Below are 16,983 nucleotides of genomic sequence, written 5' to 3'. Positions count from 1 at the left end.
AGTAACTTAAAAACACTAAAAAAACACACCCAAAACACCTCAAAATACTCCCAAATCATGCACACAACTTACTAGAAACACCAAAACCTACCACCCACACACACACACACGCAACACACCATACAATGATGCAACACCTCATCATGACCCTAAACACGCAAAAGACTCACTAGAAACACTTAAAATACTCTAAATTAACCCCAACCAGACTCAACACACCACGCAACACATCACAATGCCCCCAAACACACTTGAAACATCATACAATCCCTCAAATGCCCTCTAACACACTCACAACGCACCCAAATACTCAAACACACCTCCACAACACACTCAAGATACATAAAATATGCCTAAAAATGTCTAACACATACTCAAAACACACTTATAATACACATAACACCCTGAAACACTACCAAAAACACTTAAAACACTCCAGATATACCTTAAAACACCGAAATGCATAATAGAGAACTGCAAGATTACAAGGGAGACTTACCTAAATATTGCGGCTTGACTCCTCCTCCTCTTCTGCTTCCCTTTTTCCTTTCTTCTTCGTCTTTCTCCTTATTTCTCCCTTCTATTGCTTCCATCTACACGCCTGAGCCTAGAAGAACATCAAAACACTTAGATAACACTAGATATTAGGCAAAATATTGACGAAGTGGAGTATTGTGGCTTGGCTGCTCCTCCTCTTCTCTCTCTTTCTTCTTCTCTCCTCCTCATCCTTCTTCATTTTTCCTTTCTTTTTTCTTCTACTACTACTATCCACATCTAAGCCTAGAAACACACGAAAAAACGCAGAACTCACTAGATATTAGGCAAAATATTGACGAAGTGGGAGGTTGGGAGAAGGAGGCGCCAGACCAGGGCCATGATGAGTCACCACCTTGGCTGTGACGTCATGAGAGCGCGGGAACTGGGGTGACTCGACTAAACTACGTAAATAATTCCAAAAATGACCTATACAAAAAACGAAGCCACGGCCGAATGCCTGATATTTTATAACTTTGCAGATACTTTAACTAATATGCACAACATCAAAACATCTCCAGCCTAACTAGTTTTAAAGAAATGTGTAAATTAAATATTTAAAAGTATAAAAACATTTCCACGTATAACACTGCCAAAACGTCCAGCCATTTCGACTTTATCTTTCCTTCGAAAAATATTAGATAATATAAACTCCCTTCTCAGGCATCTATCAGTTAGCTAGAACCAGAAGTGAACGAATGAACATTATTTATGTAAAACAAAAGTGTTAAAATCTAAATTCACTAAAAACTCTTGTAAAGTCCAGCCATTTTCACTTGGCGAGCATTTCAACACACTTTACAGAGTCTGAGGTGTCTCTTAAGGCATTCTACAACGAGCCACACCATCAAACACAAACGTAAACAAATAAAATTTAAAATACAAAAGTTTCTTTTAACAATACTAAACACCGCTTCAAAGTCCACATATTTCACTCCATAGGTTGATTTCACTCTTAAAAGAGTATAGACGGTTCATTGATACTATAAAGGCCTAGTTATAACTTGAAATATAAAAGCTCAAAATGCGGAGATGGAAATTTTGACCGTAAAAAAGATTCAAACTTGAGCCACAAAACACCACAAAACGCCACATATTTACCAAACAGAGGCGCGGAACACACTTCAAAGGCAACCAAACATTCATAGAAACCCTGAAGACTTACCATGGAAGCGTAATATTATCGTTAGGAGATGTATGAGAAAAGTATTGGAACCTGCCGGCTGTCCTGGGTCCGGGGGCCAGGGGTCCCGGGTACCGGCTGGGGCCGGGGGTCCAGGGGGCCTGGGGACCCGCGGGGGCGGCAAGGTTGTGGTGAATGTTGGCTTGGCTTGCACTGCTGCTTCACACTTGTCTTGCTGCTACAAAGGCCGGGAATATGATATCACTTCACTTGTGTGTGTGTGTGCGTGCTTGGATTTTGGTTGTGTTTTTGGGTATGTACGGCTGTGGGGTTGTGTCTGGATGTGTGACAACACTGAGCAGCCAATAGTACAAAACACCACCACCACCGCAAGACTATCTGGCTGAGCAGGCAGTAATACACTAACACAGTCACCACCACCACAAAACTGAGCAGCCACCAGCCAGTCCCCAGTATTACCAGACACCACCACCACCACCAGAGGGTGTGTTTGTGATGGCAGTACGTGTCTAGTATAAATGTCTATGATAACTATCTATTACTACATCGGTTATTAATAAGGTAATGTGCTTATAATAATATAACATAACGATTTATCGATTAATAAGATCTTTCTTTTCCTTATCGTGTCCAGCTATGGTTATTTGGCCAAACAACAAATATTAAATTGTATCCAGTTTTACAGTGTTTGTATCTCCCGCGGGGAAAGAAAAAAAAAACGAGGTGTTTGAAAGACAGACTGTGATATTTCTTTTATTCTCCATTTCTACCGCCTCTATTCTTGATATATGAATACTTTTGAGGCTACACCAGGGTGAATTGATAATAAGGGGGAGGTTGAGGTGAGAGCCCTTTCTCTACATTAGTAACAGTGTACATCTGGCTGATATATGGAGACCGCTGGCAAGTGGTAACCTCCAACCGCGCCAGCTGAGAGGTAGGCAACGGGATGTCTATACTATGGTAGCGCCAATAATAATAAGAGGAACACATACATTTCCTCATGCATATCTTCTTATCTTCCTGTATGAATAAGACAAAACCAGATGACGCAAGGCTGCCAACCTAACAATCATGATCTGTTACTATATATTATCACCACAATGTTGAAACACACATGGGTTTATGAATATCTATAACACTGTACTAAAATTTTCAAGAAAATATCAACAATTCATCAACGAATCTTGCCCGTAATGAAAGGTTGTTATAGCGACGTAAGAGGAGTTACGTTGGCAAGCCTGGAGGTGATGTAAACAAAACATGGCTGAGGAAGAGGAGGCGAAAATCTTCCGCAATGCCGGTGGTCCGCATGGCCTGGGTGAGTCAGTGGTCAGTCAGCTACTCAGCCAGTCAGTCAGTAAGTCAGGCAGTCAGCCAGCCGCAGTAAGTCGGTTCCAATCAGTCATTTAGTCAGTAAACCACAATAAATCATCTCCAGTCAGGCAGTCATTAAATAATCTCGTCAGTCAGTCATTAAGTCATCTCCAGTCAGTCAGTCATTTAGTCAGTTAGCCACAGAAAGTCAGCTCCAATTAGTCAGTCATTAAGTCATTTCCAATCAGTCAGCCAGTCATTTAGTCAGCCACAATAAGTCAGCACCAATCAGTCAGTCACTTAGTCAGTTAGCCACAATCAATCAGTCAGTCAGTCAGTCACCTCCAATCAGTCAATCCAGTGTATGACCCCTTTTGTATGACCCTTCCTCATGTGACCTCGCAAGTGTGACCCCCCCCTTCCTCCCCAGGTGACCCCGAGGACCGGTCACTACGGAAGGTGGAGAGAGAAGTGTGCATTCCCAAGAAGATGAGAGACATTGCCAGACAGGAGAAGTGTACTGCTGAAGTGGAGGGTAAGAAAGGTGTTGAGGGGTGTTGGGGGTGTTGAAAGGGAGTTGGCGGTGTTGAAAGGGTGTTCAGGGTGTAGAAAAGGTGTTGACAGATGTTGAAGGGATGTTGGTGGGTGTTGAAGGGGTGTTGTAAGGATGTTGAGGATATAGAAGGGATGTTGGGGATGTAGAAAGGGTGTTGGGGGTGTAGAAAGGGTGTTGACGGTGTTGAAAAGGTGTATAAAGGGATGTTGGGTGTGTAGAAAGGATGTTGAAGTGGTGTTGAGGGTGTAGAAAGAGTGTTGTAGGGTATTGAGGGTGTAAAAGGAAGTTGAGGGTGTTGATGAGTGTTTGGGGGTGTAATTTTCTCGCCCCTCCAACTGCTTACTCTGTATAAGGGCCTTATCCGTCCCTGTATGGAGTACTCTTCGCATGTTTGGGGGTTCCAGTCACACAGCTTTGCTTGATAGGGTGGAATCAAAAGCTCTTTGTCTCATCAACTCCCCTCCTCTGACTAACTGTCTTCAGCCTCTTTCTCACCGCCGAAATGTTGCATCCCTTTCTATATTTTATCACTATTTTCATGGTAACTGTTCTATTGATCTTGCTAACTGCATGCCTCCCCTCCTCCTGCGGCCACGCTGCACCAGGCTTTCTTCTTCCTCTCATCCCTATTCTGTCCAACTCTCTAATGCAAGAGTTAACCAGTACGCTCAATCATTCATCCCTTTCACTGGTAAACTCTGCAACTCCCTGCCTGCATCTGTATTTCCGAATTCCTACAACTTGTCTTCTTTTAAGAGGGAGGTATCAAGGCATTTGCTCCCCTAATTCTGGCTGCCGCTTTTGGCTTTTTATGTACTCTTTGAGAGCCAGTGCCCAAGTGGTCTTTTTTCTAACTTTCTTATTTTTGCCCTTGGCTGGCCCTCTTCCCAACGTAAAAAAAGAAAAAAAAAAGAAAAAGAAAAGGTGTTGGGAGTGTTTTAGTGGTGTCTGGGTGTATCTCAGAGGTGTTGAAGGGGTGTTAAGGGTGTAGAAAGGATGTTGGTGGTTTAGAAAGAAGGTTGAAGGGTATTGAGAGTGTTTGAGAGGTGGTGAGGTGTAGACAGGGTGTTGAAAAAATGTTGAGGGTGTTGAGAGGTGTTTGGTGGTGTAGAAGAGTGTTGCAGGGTATTGAGGGTGTCTGAGGGGTGTTGAGAGGTGTAGAAAGGGTGTTGGGGGTGCAGAAAAGGTGTAGAAACATTGTGATGGCATTACAGGGTATTTTTAAGGGTGTTTTGGTGGTGTTTTGTGTTCTAGGGTGACTGAAGCATGTTCTAGGGTGTGTTGGGGTGTAAGGGTGTGTGTGGCGGTGTAGAGGAGGTGAGGAATGTGTTTGTGGTTATGCTCTCTCTCTCTCTCTCTCTCTCTCTCTCTCTCTCTCTCTCTCTCTCTCTCTCTCTCTCTCTCTCTCTCTCTCTCTCTCTCTCTCTCTCTCTCTCTCTCTGTGCTTCATATTCTTTTTTGTATTTTTCTTGTTATCTTTATCTACTACTACTACTACTACTACTACTACTACTACTACTACTACTACTACTACTACTACTACTACTACCACCCCCACAGACTTCACCCAGTGTTGCAAGGCGTCGGGGTTGGCAATGGTGATGCTGTGCAGCCAACAGAACAGCACACTCAAAGCTTGTCTCACTAAATGGTACCAAGATGAAGAATTTAAGGTACGTGTGTGTGTGTGTGTGTGTGTGTGTGTGTGTTTATTTTGTACAATTTTAAATGGGATATCAGGGTTTTCTCAGTATAATATTCACTCCTTTATATGATCTAGACTGAGTGAATGGTGAGTAATGAGTGAAATATATACTCACCAAAGCTTACTCTCTTAAATCCTGTGACACATTTCCATATTCATTCTGGCAACTATTTGGTGATTTTATACAGCTTCAGAAACTCATATGGGGGATTAAAAGGGTGAAGACTGTGGCCATTACTCTTGTGACCTCCATACGCCCTTCCTAATGTCAATAAAATGGTCTAATGGTACACAAAACCCATGGTAAAAATGTTCCCTAGTATTGTATGGGTTAAAATAGTGAAGACTGTAGCCATTAATCATCTGAACCCCATAGACCCTTCCTAATGTCAATAAAATGGTCTAATGGTACACAAAACTGAAGAGGTTAAGTTAGATTAGGTTGGGTTAGGTTAAGTTAGGTTGAGTTACGTTGGATCAGGTGTCAATAAAATGGTCTACTGGTACACAAAACCCTTGGTAAAAATGTGCTCTAGTATTGAAGGGATTAACTAGAGCAGGGGTATTCAATTAAAAGTCACTGAGGTCCAGTTCTTAAAATTTCCCCCAAGTAAAAGGTCCGAACGGAAGTCCAGCTTGTGTCTTATAGCCGTTCCCTATGTCGACATTTTCATATGGATTCAACAGTTGGCAGCACGCTCGAACGCTCTCCACCCCCGCTCTCACCCCCACCCCCACACTATACACTGCCCGCGTGTCGCCTGCTGGCTGCCACCGTCCACCACCTCGTCACCATGGTGAAAGGTGCATGCCGCCCAGATACCCACCACGCCCTTTGGTCATACCTGCCACCCTGCATATTAGCTTGACCTTCCTACTGCAGGAAATTGAGAGTGTTCACACTCTCACTGGCCTGTTGACACCCGCCAGCGTTGCACGGCGCCCCGCCACCCGCCACACCCTCCCTCCCCGCTGTCACCCGGCCGCAGATTGGTCACGGGTCCGGACAGAACCATCGCTCGGTCCGGATCCGGACCGGGGTCCGCCATTTGGTGATGCCTGAACTAGAAAATGAATGAATTAATGACTTAGAATTTACACTAATCATATTTCCTCACTAAAACATAACTAGCAAATGAGTGAGAGATTAAGAGTGAGAAATGAACACTCCTCATTATATTTACTTGAGAGTGAAGAGAGATGAGTGAGAGAAGATTAATAAACTGACCTCATTAAATTTTTCCCTCCTCCTTCCTTCCTCCATTGCAGAAGAGATGTACGGAAGAGTTTTTGGCGGAGAGAAGAGAATTTAGAAGAACAGGACTGACTAAGAAGGCAAGACTAGCACTGGAGGAAGAGGCAAAAGGCTGATGGACACACACACGCAAACACCCTGCCTCCTTGTAATATTGCCCCTGTCATTCTGCCACGCTACACAGCCAAGCCCTGTCTCACTTTGCCTCACTCACTCTGTTTTGCTGTTATCTATCTATCAGTCTGTGTGTGTGTGTGTGTTTGAGGGTGTTAGTTCCACACAAGGCAGCCCAAACACACACACACACAGTCCCCTGACACCACAGCAAGGCCCCACAGCACACACTGGCCCACCACATCTGTCCCCTTCACAATGAGACCACCCTGTACCCTGATACCACAGCAAGGACACACAGCAAGGCCACACAGTAAAACACCTCAAATAAACTTCTATAAACAAAAGATGAGTTAGTGATAATAATAATGATAGAAATACAAGAATAGATAAGGATTTGTATATATGTAAGCCTGTGTATGTGTGTATAGGCAGGTTTGAGAGGCTGTGTAGGTATGCAGAGTTGACTTAGAGAATTATTAATGAAGTTTGTGTATATTTTATTTTTTGTGTGTGTATTTAGAATGTATGTTGAATGTTGTAAAGGGTTTGGAAGTGTGTTGTGTTGTGTTCCTAACCCTTTCAGTAGCATGACCTGTTTATATGGTTGTTCTGGTGACTGTTTGGTGATTTTGGTGCTGATGGTTAGAGAAAAGTGATGAAATTGAAGGAAAAAGGAGAAAAATTGAGGAAAGTGTGACCAAAACAAACACACACACACACACAGATTAATTGATATGTGGAAAGAAAGGCAGAGAGAGAAAGAATGGAAGGAAAAATAAAAATGGTTTGAGAAAATTAATAAAAATTAACAAAAAGGAAGAAAATAAATAGAATGATAAAAATAAACTAGAGGAAAAAAAAGAGAAAGAAAGAAATGAAGGAAAAAAGATAAATAGATAGAGAAATGATAAAAAATGGAGAGAAAGGAAAAATAAATAAGACTAATAAAAAAAAAGAAAAGAAAGAGAAGAGTTAAAAAATAAGAAAAAAGGAAAAATAAATAAATAGAAGACTAAAATAAAGACTAATGAAAAAGATAGAAAAAAAACAAATAAATAAATAAATAAATAAAGATTGATAGATGGAAAAAAAAAAAAATTAAAACACACACACACACACACACACACGCAATAAAACACACACAAAACAGTCACATTTTATTGCACATCGTATTAGTGACTCGAGAACGACAAATAAAAACAAAATAAGAAAAACAACAATAAAAAACAAATGTCCAGCTTTCTATCACCTGACGATCAAAGAAAACGGAACACATGGACGGAATTCAAGAGATGGGGACTGTTAGATGGGAGAAAATGGGAAGCTGGGGGTTTTCAGGGGGCTATGGGGTGATAGGGGTATGAGGGGGCTTGAGGGGGCTGTATAAATTCTAATGGGTAAAAATGGCAATAAAAGACAAATGGACGGAATTAAAAGGGGGGCTGTGTTAAATAGAAGAAAAATAATGGGAAGGGGGCTTTTTTGAGGGGGCTAATGTGACGGAGGGGGGGCTTAAGGGGGCTGTACAAGTTTTAATGGGTAATAGAGAAGACTATTTATCACATTAAGTATTTACACTATAAATAGTAACGCCGAGGCGATCACACAGCACCGGGACACAGAAAACGGGAGGTGGACAAGGAAGAAAACGAGAGGAAAAAGAAAATGGGAAGGAGGAAAAAGGAAAGAAAAGAAAATGGGGAGGAGGAAGAGAAGAAAAAGGAAGAATGGGGAGGAGGAAGAGAGAAAATGGGAGGAATAGAGAGAAATAGGAAGGAGAAGAAGGAAAAGAGAAAATGGGAAGGACAAAAAAAAGGAAGAAATGGAGGAGGAAAAGAAAATGGAAAAAAAAGAATGGGGAGGAGGAAGAGAAGATGGGAAAGGAGGGAAAAAGAAGAAATGAAGAAGGAAAAGAGAAAATGGGAGAAAAAAAGAGAAAAAGTAAAAAAAATAAGGAAAACGGGAAGAAATATGAGAAAAAAAGAGGACTAATTTTTTTTATGAGAGAGAGAGAGAGAGAGAGAGAGAGAGAGAGAGAGAGACTAAGCATGGGAGTGAGACAACAATTCTATATTCGTATAAACAAACGCTTGTGACTGACTCTGCCCAACTAACCCTGCCACCCCTGCCCCAGACACCACCCCTGCACCCCCACCAGCTGCCCCTGCCTCTAAATCACCCCCGTCACCCCCAGCACCCGCCAGCACCAGCCACGCACCATCATCACCACTACGCATGCCCAAACTCGCTGCCAATCTCCTTGCGCTCCTTCGAACTCCAGACGCGAAGCTTCGACGCAAACTTGAATTACGAAAACTCGTTCTGTGAAGCGGAGAGAGGGATGGGCTTCGCTGTGGCTGTGGCTGTGGTGTCCCTGAAGCCTGCCCTGTGTCCTCCTCCACTTTCACACAGCTAGGCGCCACAGCAGCAGTTCCAAGAGCCGCTAATGCTTGCTGGCGTCTCAAAGGGTCCAGTGTGGAGTACTGTGGAGGCGCTGTGGTATAGTCTGGTGGGGGAATGTAAGGCTGTGGTGCTTGTGGAGCTGTGGTGGATGCTGTGGTAGGGACTGCTGTGGGTGTACTGGTCTCCTGGTCCCGCTGTGGTGGTCCTGGTGCTGTGAATGTGCTGTGAAGACGCCTCATGCTGTTTCGCACGCTGGTGTTCAGAAACTTCGCGAATCTGTGGAGATATTTGTGTTAGTGTGTGTGTGTGTGTGTGTGTGTGTGTGTGTGTGTGTGTGTGTGTGTACTTAAGATAAACAATGAATAAACTAAAATAAGACAGCCAACCAGTCAGTCAGTCAGTCAGTCAGTCACCCAGTTAGTCAGCCAGTCAGTCTTACCTCGCGCCAGTAGCAGTAGAATAAGTCAGTCAGTCAGCCAGGGCTCGCGCCAGTAGGGAATGTACTTGGGCGGAGGGTCACTGTAGGGGCGGGGGGTGAGGCTTGCTTCCGAGTCCTCCCCTCCCTCCCCTCCCTCCTCCTCCCCCTCGTTCCCCTCGGAGTGGGAGGCGAAGGAACCCCCGACCCTCACTTGCTGGAGGAGGGACGGCCGGTACAGAAGCTGGATGCGCTGGTGTGTGAGAGAGAGAGAGAGAGAGAGAGAGAGAGAGAGAGAGAGAGAGAGAGAGAGAGAGAGAGATTAGGTTAGGTTAGGATGGTAGTTACAGTCTTTCTTTCTTTCTTTCTCTCTCTCTCTCTCTCTCTCTCTCTCTCTCTCTCTCTCTCTCTCTCTCTCCACCCTCCAAAACACACAAACACCTTATCATTCACTCAAAACTCATTACAACTTTTCAACACCACACAAACACCCCCTCTCTCTCTCTCTCTCTCTCTCTCTCTCTCTCTCTCTCTCTCTCTCTCTCTCACCTCGAACAAGTCTGCGTCAGTGAGTGCCAGGTAGCGACACGTTTGAACAAGTCCCACGAGAGGCACCAGCAGTATTGGGGCCAGCTGGAGCGCGGCCGCCACTTGACACACCCACGTGGGCCAGTACTGGGAGGAGGACCACGCGAACACCTGCAGGGATGGGGGTGTGCAAGGGGTCAGGGGTGTGGGTGAAAGGAGGAGGAGGAGGAGGAGGAGGAGGAGGAGGAGGAGGAGGATGTGGAGTAGGAGGAAGAAGATGAAGAGGAAGGTAACACACACACATTATATTTTTTTTTCATTCATATACACGCACTCTCTTTCTCTCTCTCTCTCTCTCTCTCTCTCTCTCTACCTCCCTAAACTGCCCACTCTTGAAGGAGGAGATGGAGAGCACAAGGAGGCCAACAGGAACAATGATATTCCAAGCGAAGGAGGTGAGGGATCCCAGCCACAGAGATCGACACTGGTCCTGCCGCCCCATCAGCTCCCTCACGATGTCCTGCCCGCTGTACGGCTTGCCCCTCACGAACAGCAGCGCGAAGATCTGATGGGGAGTGATGGGAAGTGATGGGAGAGGGAATGGGAGGTGATGGGGGGTGATGGGAGGGAATGGGTGGTGGTAGCGAGTGATGGGAAGTGATGGGAGGTGATGGGAGGGGATAGGGTGGTGGTGGGGAGTGATGGGGAGGGTATGGGAGGGTTTTGGGGTGATTTGAGTAGTGATGGGAAGTGATGGGATAATGGGAAGGCGATGGGACGGGTATGGAGGGGTTTGGGGTGATGGGAAGGGGAGAGAAGGGTTTGGATGTGATGGGGAGGTGATGGGAGGGAATGATAAGGGATGGGGGGTGATGGGGAAGGGTATGGGAGGGGTTTTAGGGGTGATTTGAATAGTGATGGGGTGATGGGAAGAGATGGGGTGATTGAGATTGATATGGAATGAAAGATAACTCTCTCTCTCTCTCTCTCTCTCAATTTTTTCCCTTTTAAACCCAACAAATTCACTTTTTTTACACCTTCAATTCTTCTTCCCCCTCTCTCTCTCTCTCTCTCTCACCTGCACCAGCTGTAGTATCATGAGCCACCAGCCGCAGCTCACCACGTAGTCCAGGAAGTAAAGGATGTGGATGCCAGCCTTGGGGGGACACACACCAATGTTAACTGCTAACTCTTAATTTCATAATCCACAACTACTACTAACTCAAATACCTTTTTTTCGTCAGCCATCTAAGTACCCTTGGAACCTTGTTGTGAACCCCTGCTCTTGTTGAAGTGACGCGGGTTTTTTAAAGGTGTTTCTGTGTTTCTAGTGACATGTTAACAAGTTTTCTGCATTATTAACAGGACTAATGCTCTTTTTAAAGGGTCTAGTTGAAGTGACACGGGTTTTTTAAAGGTGTTTCTGTGTTTCTAGTGACATGTTAACAAGTTTTCTGCATTACCAACAGGACAAATGCTCTTTTTAAAGGCTCTAGTTGAAGTGACACAGGTTTTTAAAGGTGTTTCTGTAATTCTAAGTTTTCTGCATTACCAACAGGACAAATGCTCTTTTTAAAGGGTCTAGTTGAAGTGACACGGGTTTTTAAAGGTGTTTCTGTGTTTCTAGTGACATGTTAACAAGTTTTCTGCATTATCAACAAGACAAATCCTCTTTTTAAAGGGTCTAATTGAAGTGACACGGGTTTTTAAAGATATTTCTGTGATTCTATTGACACGTTAACAAATTTTCCGCATTACCAACAGGACAAGTACACCACCACAACACCACACAAACACCGCCACACCACCTACTTACCCCAGTGGCCATAGGAAGGGCTGCGGAGAACCCAAACAGACAGCAGAGAAAGGTGATGAAAGTTTCCCAACCTTGCAATCTCTTTCTGTTGATGCAGATGACAGCCTCCACCACAGTCCGCCACACCGCCAGCTGCCGGGGAGGGGAAAAGGCGTTGTGAGGGGAAGTGAGGGGAGGTGAGGGGAGAAGGGTGGTGAGGAGAAGGAATGGGAAATTTAGAGGGGGTATTGACATGAAAGGGTGTTTTGAAGGAGATGCAAAAGGGGAATTGGAGAAATACGTGTTAATTTGGTTTTGAAAGGAGACAGAAAGAAAGAGAGAGAGAGGGGAAAGATGGAATGAGGGGAGGTGAGGGGAGTGTTGGGAGGTGGTAGCAAGGGAAGGGGAAAAAAGGGGAAAAAGAGGGAAAAAACGTGTTAATTTGGTTTTCAGAGAGAGAGAGAGAGAGAGAGAGAGAGAGAGAAACACACACATTCTCTCTCATTTTTCCTTATTTCCTCTTCAACCTTTCCAAACACCACCCTCTCCCACACACACACACACACACACACACACACACACACACACACACACACACACACACACACACACACACACCTGCTGAGCGATGCCAAACAGTAGCAGGCTGAGATAGAAGAGAGATGACCAGAAGGGGGAGATCTGTTGGGCCCCATTCACAGCCAAAGTGCCGGGAAGAGCTCCGTGGCGAGGCGTAGGGACTGGTAGCCGCTAGGGGGAGGAGGGGCGTTGTTGGGTCTCTTGCCTGTAGGAGTGGATGTAGTAGTAGTAGTAGTAATGGTGGTGGTGGTGGTCGTTGGGACTATATATGTAAACAATGACAAAAAAAAAAAAATGCATGATTAACTTTAATCTAACGTAACCTATCCACTTATCCACTTATCCACTTATCCTCCTATCCACTTATCCTCCTATCCATTTACCCACATCATAAAAAATAACGACAAAATATGATAAACTTGAACCAAATCTAACCTATCCACTTATCCACATATCCATCTATCCACCTATCCACTTACCCACAGCATAAAAAAAAATACTTAAAACAAACTTATCCTAAAAATATTCTAAATTGTCTTAAAATGTCCTCAAAACATGCCAAACTGTCTTAAAATGCCTCAAAACATGCCAAACTGTCTTAAAATACCCTCAAAACATGCCAAACTGTCTTAAAATGCCCTCAAAACATGCCAAACTGTCTTAAAATGCCCTCAAAACATGCCAAACTGTCTTAAAATGCCCTCAAAACATGCCAAACTGTCTTAAAATGCCCTCAAAACATGCCAAACTGTCTTAAAATGCCCTCAAACATGCCATAATGTCCCAACATGTGTCTTAAAATGCCCTCAAAACATGCCAAACTGTCTTAAAATGTCCTCAAAACATGCCAAACTGTCTTAAAATGCCCTCAACACATGCCAAACTGTCTTAAAATGCCCTCAAAACATGCCAGTCTTAAAATGCCCTCAAAACATGCCAAACTGTCTTAAAATGCCCTCAAAACATGCCAGTCTTAAAATGCCCTCAAAACATGCCAAACTGTCTTAAAATACCCTCAAAACATGCCATAATGTCCACAAAACATGACATACACTCTTAAAATGCCCTCAAAACATGTCATAATGTCTTAATATCCACATATCCACTTACCCATAGCTCTGAGGATAGGCGGGCGGATACGAATGCCAGAATAGAAGTTATCATGGTAGTGAAAGTTGGCAGTGCGGGTTGGACTGAGAGGGCCGAGTTGAGGGTGCCACACGCTCTCCTGTTCCTTGTGTTCCTGCCTCTCTACCAGGAACTGAGCCCTTTTCGTGGTCTCTGTGGGGTGAAGGTGGTGTGAGGGGGTGTGAGGGGGTGTTTGGAGTGAGAGTACGGGTAGTAGAAGCCTGGAGATGGAATATATTAGGGTGTGAATAAGGGGTGAGTGTTTTGGGTGTGTTTGGGGTGCATTTGGGGTGTGTTTGGGGTGTTTGGGTGTGAGGGGTGTGTTTGGAGTGAAGGTGGGGTGGTAGAAGCCTGGAGATGGAATATATTAGGGTGTGAATAAGGGGTGAGTGTTTTGGGTGTGTTTGGGGTGTGTCTGGGATGTGTTAGGGGTGTTTGGGTGTGTTGTGGTGGTGAAGAGTGTGTTTAGGGTGTGTTTTGAGTGTGTTGTGGGGTGAAAGATGTGTTTTGGGTGTTTGGGTGAGGATGAGGTGCTTTCCAAAGGCTCTAGTTGAAGATAATCATGTTTTTAAGTATTTTCGTGGTTCTGGTGATAGATTGACAAGATATCTAGTCTATTAAAAGGAGAAACTGTCTTGAAAATTAACTAGTCATCCCTGTGGCCCTTGAAAAATTGTCGCGGTGAGAGAGCTAAGCGTTTTTTAAGGTGTTTTTACAGTTCTAGAGACAGACTGACAAGATTTCTTCACTATTAACTGCAAAAAACTGTCTTGAAAACCCCGCTAGTCATTTCTGTGGCTCTGGGAAATTAGTGGTGGGAAAATATTAGCATCTCTCTTACCGAAGGACGAAGGCGTGTAGGCGAGGTCTCTCTGTCTTAGCCCCGCCACACAGGACAGCCCCGCCGCCGCCGCCACCACCAGCACCACACTAGTCACCACCCACAGCAAAGTCGTGTCCCGTTGAAGAGGGTGATTTCTCCTGACGTGGCGGGAGGAGGGAAACTTAAGTAGAAAATTAGGTTAACTTCTTCAGTAGCATGACGCATTTCCATATTCATTGTGGTGACTATTTGGTGATTTTCTACAGCTTCAGAAACTTATGTGGGGGAGTTAGAATAGTGAAGACTGTGGCCATTAAGCTTCTGACCTCCATAGACCCTTCCTAATGCCAATAAAATGGTCTTATCATAGCCAAACTGCCTTATATGATCACAAAACATGATATACTTCTTAAAATTCCATCAAAACATGTCAAACTGTCTTCAAATGCCCTCAAATGATGCCAAACTGTCTTAAAATGTCCTCAAAATATGCCAAATTGTCTTAAAATGCCCTCAAATGATGCCAAACTCTTAAAATGCCCTCAAAACATACTATACTGTCTTAAAATGCCCTCAAAACATGAAAAATTGTCTTAAAATGCCCTCAAAACATGCCAAACTCTTAAAATGTCCTCAAAACATGAAAAATTGTCTTAAAATGTCCTCAAAATATGAAAAAATGTCTTAAAATGCCCTCACTTCCTTACTCATGCCCTCTCACACTATCATTCCCCTCATCCCTCCCTTGTGTCTAGCCAGTTTCCCCTCACTCGCCTCCTGTCTCCCCTCACTTCCCCTCACTTATATACTCACATCAACACAATTTCCCTCTTTCCCTTTGTATCTCCGTTTCCCCTCACTTTGATCATGTTTCCCCTCACTTTCCCCTTACTTGTTATGAGCCGCCATCTGCTGCAGGACGGCGCCGTGGAATCCCCACACGAGGAACACCTCCCTGCTGGCCGCCATCCACGACTGACGAAGGCGCAGAGGGGAAAAGAGGGGAAAAAGGGGAAAAAAGGGGAAAAGCAACGTATTAATTGGGTTTGAAAGGGAAAAATGGGGAGAGAGAGAGAGAGAGAGAGAGAGAGAGAGAGAGAGGGGAAAAAAGAGGAAAAATGTAAGTTAATTGCGTTTAAAGGAAAAAATGGAGAGAGAGAGAGAGAGAGAGAGAGAGAGAGAGAGAGAGAGAGAGAGAGAGAAAGTGTGTTATCTGGTGGAAAATTAGTGTTTTTTTTCATTTTTAGCTGGAAATTTCTCTCTCTCTCTCTCTCTCTCTCTCTCTCTCTCTCTCACCTTTCCCTTCCCTTCCCATCTCTCTCAGCCTCTCCCTTTCTCTCTCCTCTCCTTTTCCCTTCCCTTCTCCCCTCTTCTACCCCCCCTCTCTCTCTCTCTCTCTCTCTCTCTCTCACACACACACTCAGCCTCTCTCTCCCTCTTCCCTTTCCTTCTCCCTTCATCCATACCTCTCTCCCTCCTCTCCGTCTCTCTCTCCCACACTCCCTCCCTCTCTCTCTCTCTCCCACTCACCCGGCTGTTTATGAAGAAGTCAGTGAAGGAGGTGAGGGTGTCTGAGGCGAGGGGCGTGTCCCTGGCGCTGGAGATGAGGTACAAGGCCACCACCAGGTAACACAACAAGGGCACCAGGAACACCAAGTAACACACCTTGCCGTATGACTGGTTGCCTGGTGGTGGTGGTGGTGGTGGTGGTGGTTGTTGGGGGAGAAGGTGAGGTGGTGGAGGAGGAGGAGGAGGAGGAGAGTTAAGGAGAGGTGAAAAGAGATGAGGAGGAGGAGGAGGAGGAGGAGGATAAGGAGGAAGAGAAAGAGGAGAAAGAGGAGACGAGGAGAAGGAGGAGGATGAGGATTAGGAGGAGGAGGAGGAGGAGGATGGTGGAGGAGGTGGAGGAGGGAGAAATACAATTATTATTACACCAATAATAACAATAACAATAATAATAATAATAACAACAACAACAACAAACACAAAAAAATAAATACAAAAACAGAGAGAGAGAGAGAGAGAGAGAGAGAAAGAGAGAAGAGAGAGAGAGACACACACACACACACACACACAGACACTTACCCCGGCTGAGAGCAATGAGAGTGATAATCCAGATAAGAGCAACATTGAAGGCCATATCAAAGCGAAGACTGCCCATCTCCTGCAACCACGACGCTCCCTCCTCCCCGCGCTGCAACACCTGGGAGCTGCACACACACACACACACACACACACATTTTTACCTTGAGTTTTGTGTACCATTAGACCATTTTATTGACATTAGCAAGGGTCTATGGAGGTCTGAAGGTTAATGGCCACAGTCTTCACTATTTTGACCCCTTCAGTACTGGGACACATTTTTACCTTGAGTTTTGTGTACCATTAGACCATTTTATTGACATTAGCAAGGGTCTATGGAGGTCTGAAGGTTAATGGTCACAGTCTTCGCTATTTTGACCTCTTCAGTACTGGGACACATTTTTACCTTGAGTTTTGTGTACCATTAGACCATTTTATTGACATTAGAAAGGGTCTATGGAGGTCTGAAGGCTAATGGTCACAGTCTTCGCTATTTTGACCCCTTCAGTACTGGGACATGTTTTTACCTTGAGTTTTGTGTACCATTAGACCATTTTATTGACATTAGCAAGGGTCTATGGAGGTCTGAAGGTTAATGGTCA

General features: G+C 44.5%; 2 protein-coding genes across 3 annotated transcripts in view; one reads left to right on the top strand and one right to left on the bottom strand.

The window, feature by feature from the left end:
• The first annotated feature begins 2,861 nt into the window (after positions 1-2,861).
• Positions 2,862-7,185, top strand: LOC123519989 (COX assembly mitochondrial protein homolog). 2 transcript variants are annotated; one of them, XM_045281765.1, is made up of 4 exons: positions 2,862-2,999; positions 3,426-3,530; positions 5,112-5,224; positions 6,526-7,185. In XM_045281765.1, the coding sequence occupies exons 1-4, from the start codon at positions 2,942-2,944 to the stop codon at positions 6,625-6,627; spliced, it is 378 nt and encodes a 125-aa protein (XP_045137700.1). In that variant the 5' UTR covers positions 2,862-2,941; the 3' UTR covers positions 6,628-7,185. The 2 variants fall into 2 exon arrangements, with proteins under 2 accessions (XP_045137700.1, XP_045137693.1); XM_045281758.1 differs by having other exon boundaries at positions 2,927-3,038.
• Positions 7,186-7,772: 587 nt separating this feature from the next.
• The window catches only part of LOC123519474 (sodium-dependent transporter bedraggled-like), a 19,154-nt gene continuing 9,943 nt past the window's right edge, over positions 7,773-16,983 (bottom strand). The window contains 14 exon segments of the mRNA XM_045280804.1: positions 7,773-9,307; positions 9,471-9,508; positions 9,511-9,699; positions 9,996-10,145; positions 10,348-10,539; positions 11,053-11,130; positions 11,791-11,922; positions 12,388-12,476; positions 12,479-12,553; positions 13,459-13,629; positions 14,318-14,457; positions 15,192-15,274; positions 15,830-15,984; positions 16,385-16,509. Coding sequence (XP_045136739.1) covers positions 8,671-9,307; positions 9,471-9,508; positions 9,511-9,699; positions 9,996-10,145; positions 10,348-10,539; positions 11,053-11,130; positions 11,791-11,922; positions 12,388-12,476; positions 12,479-12,553; positions 13,459-13,629; positions 14,318-14,457; positions 15,192-15,274; positions 15,830-15,984; positions 16,385-16,509 — 2,254 coding nt within the window. The 3' untranslated portion in view covers positions 7,773-8,670.

The sequence above is a fragment of the Portunus trituberculatus genome, chromosome 7 (genome assembly GCF_017591435.1).
Source record: "Portunus trituberculatus isolate SZX2019 chromosome 7, ASM1759143v1, whole genome shotgun sequence".
Taxonomy (NCBI): Eukaryota; Metazoa; Arthropoda; class Malacostraca; order Decapoda; family Portunidae; genus Portunus; species Portunus trituberculatus.
The sequence above is the reverse complement of the archived record's forward strand: the minus strand, read 5'-3'. Positions and strand labels throughout refer to the sequence as shown.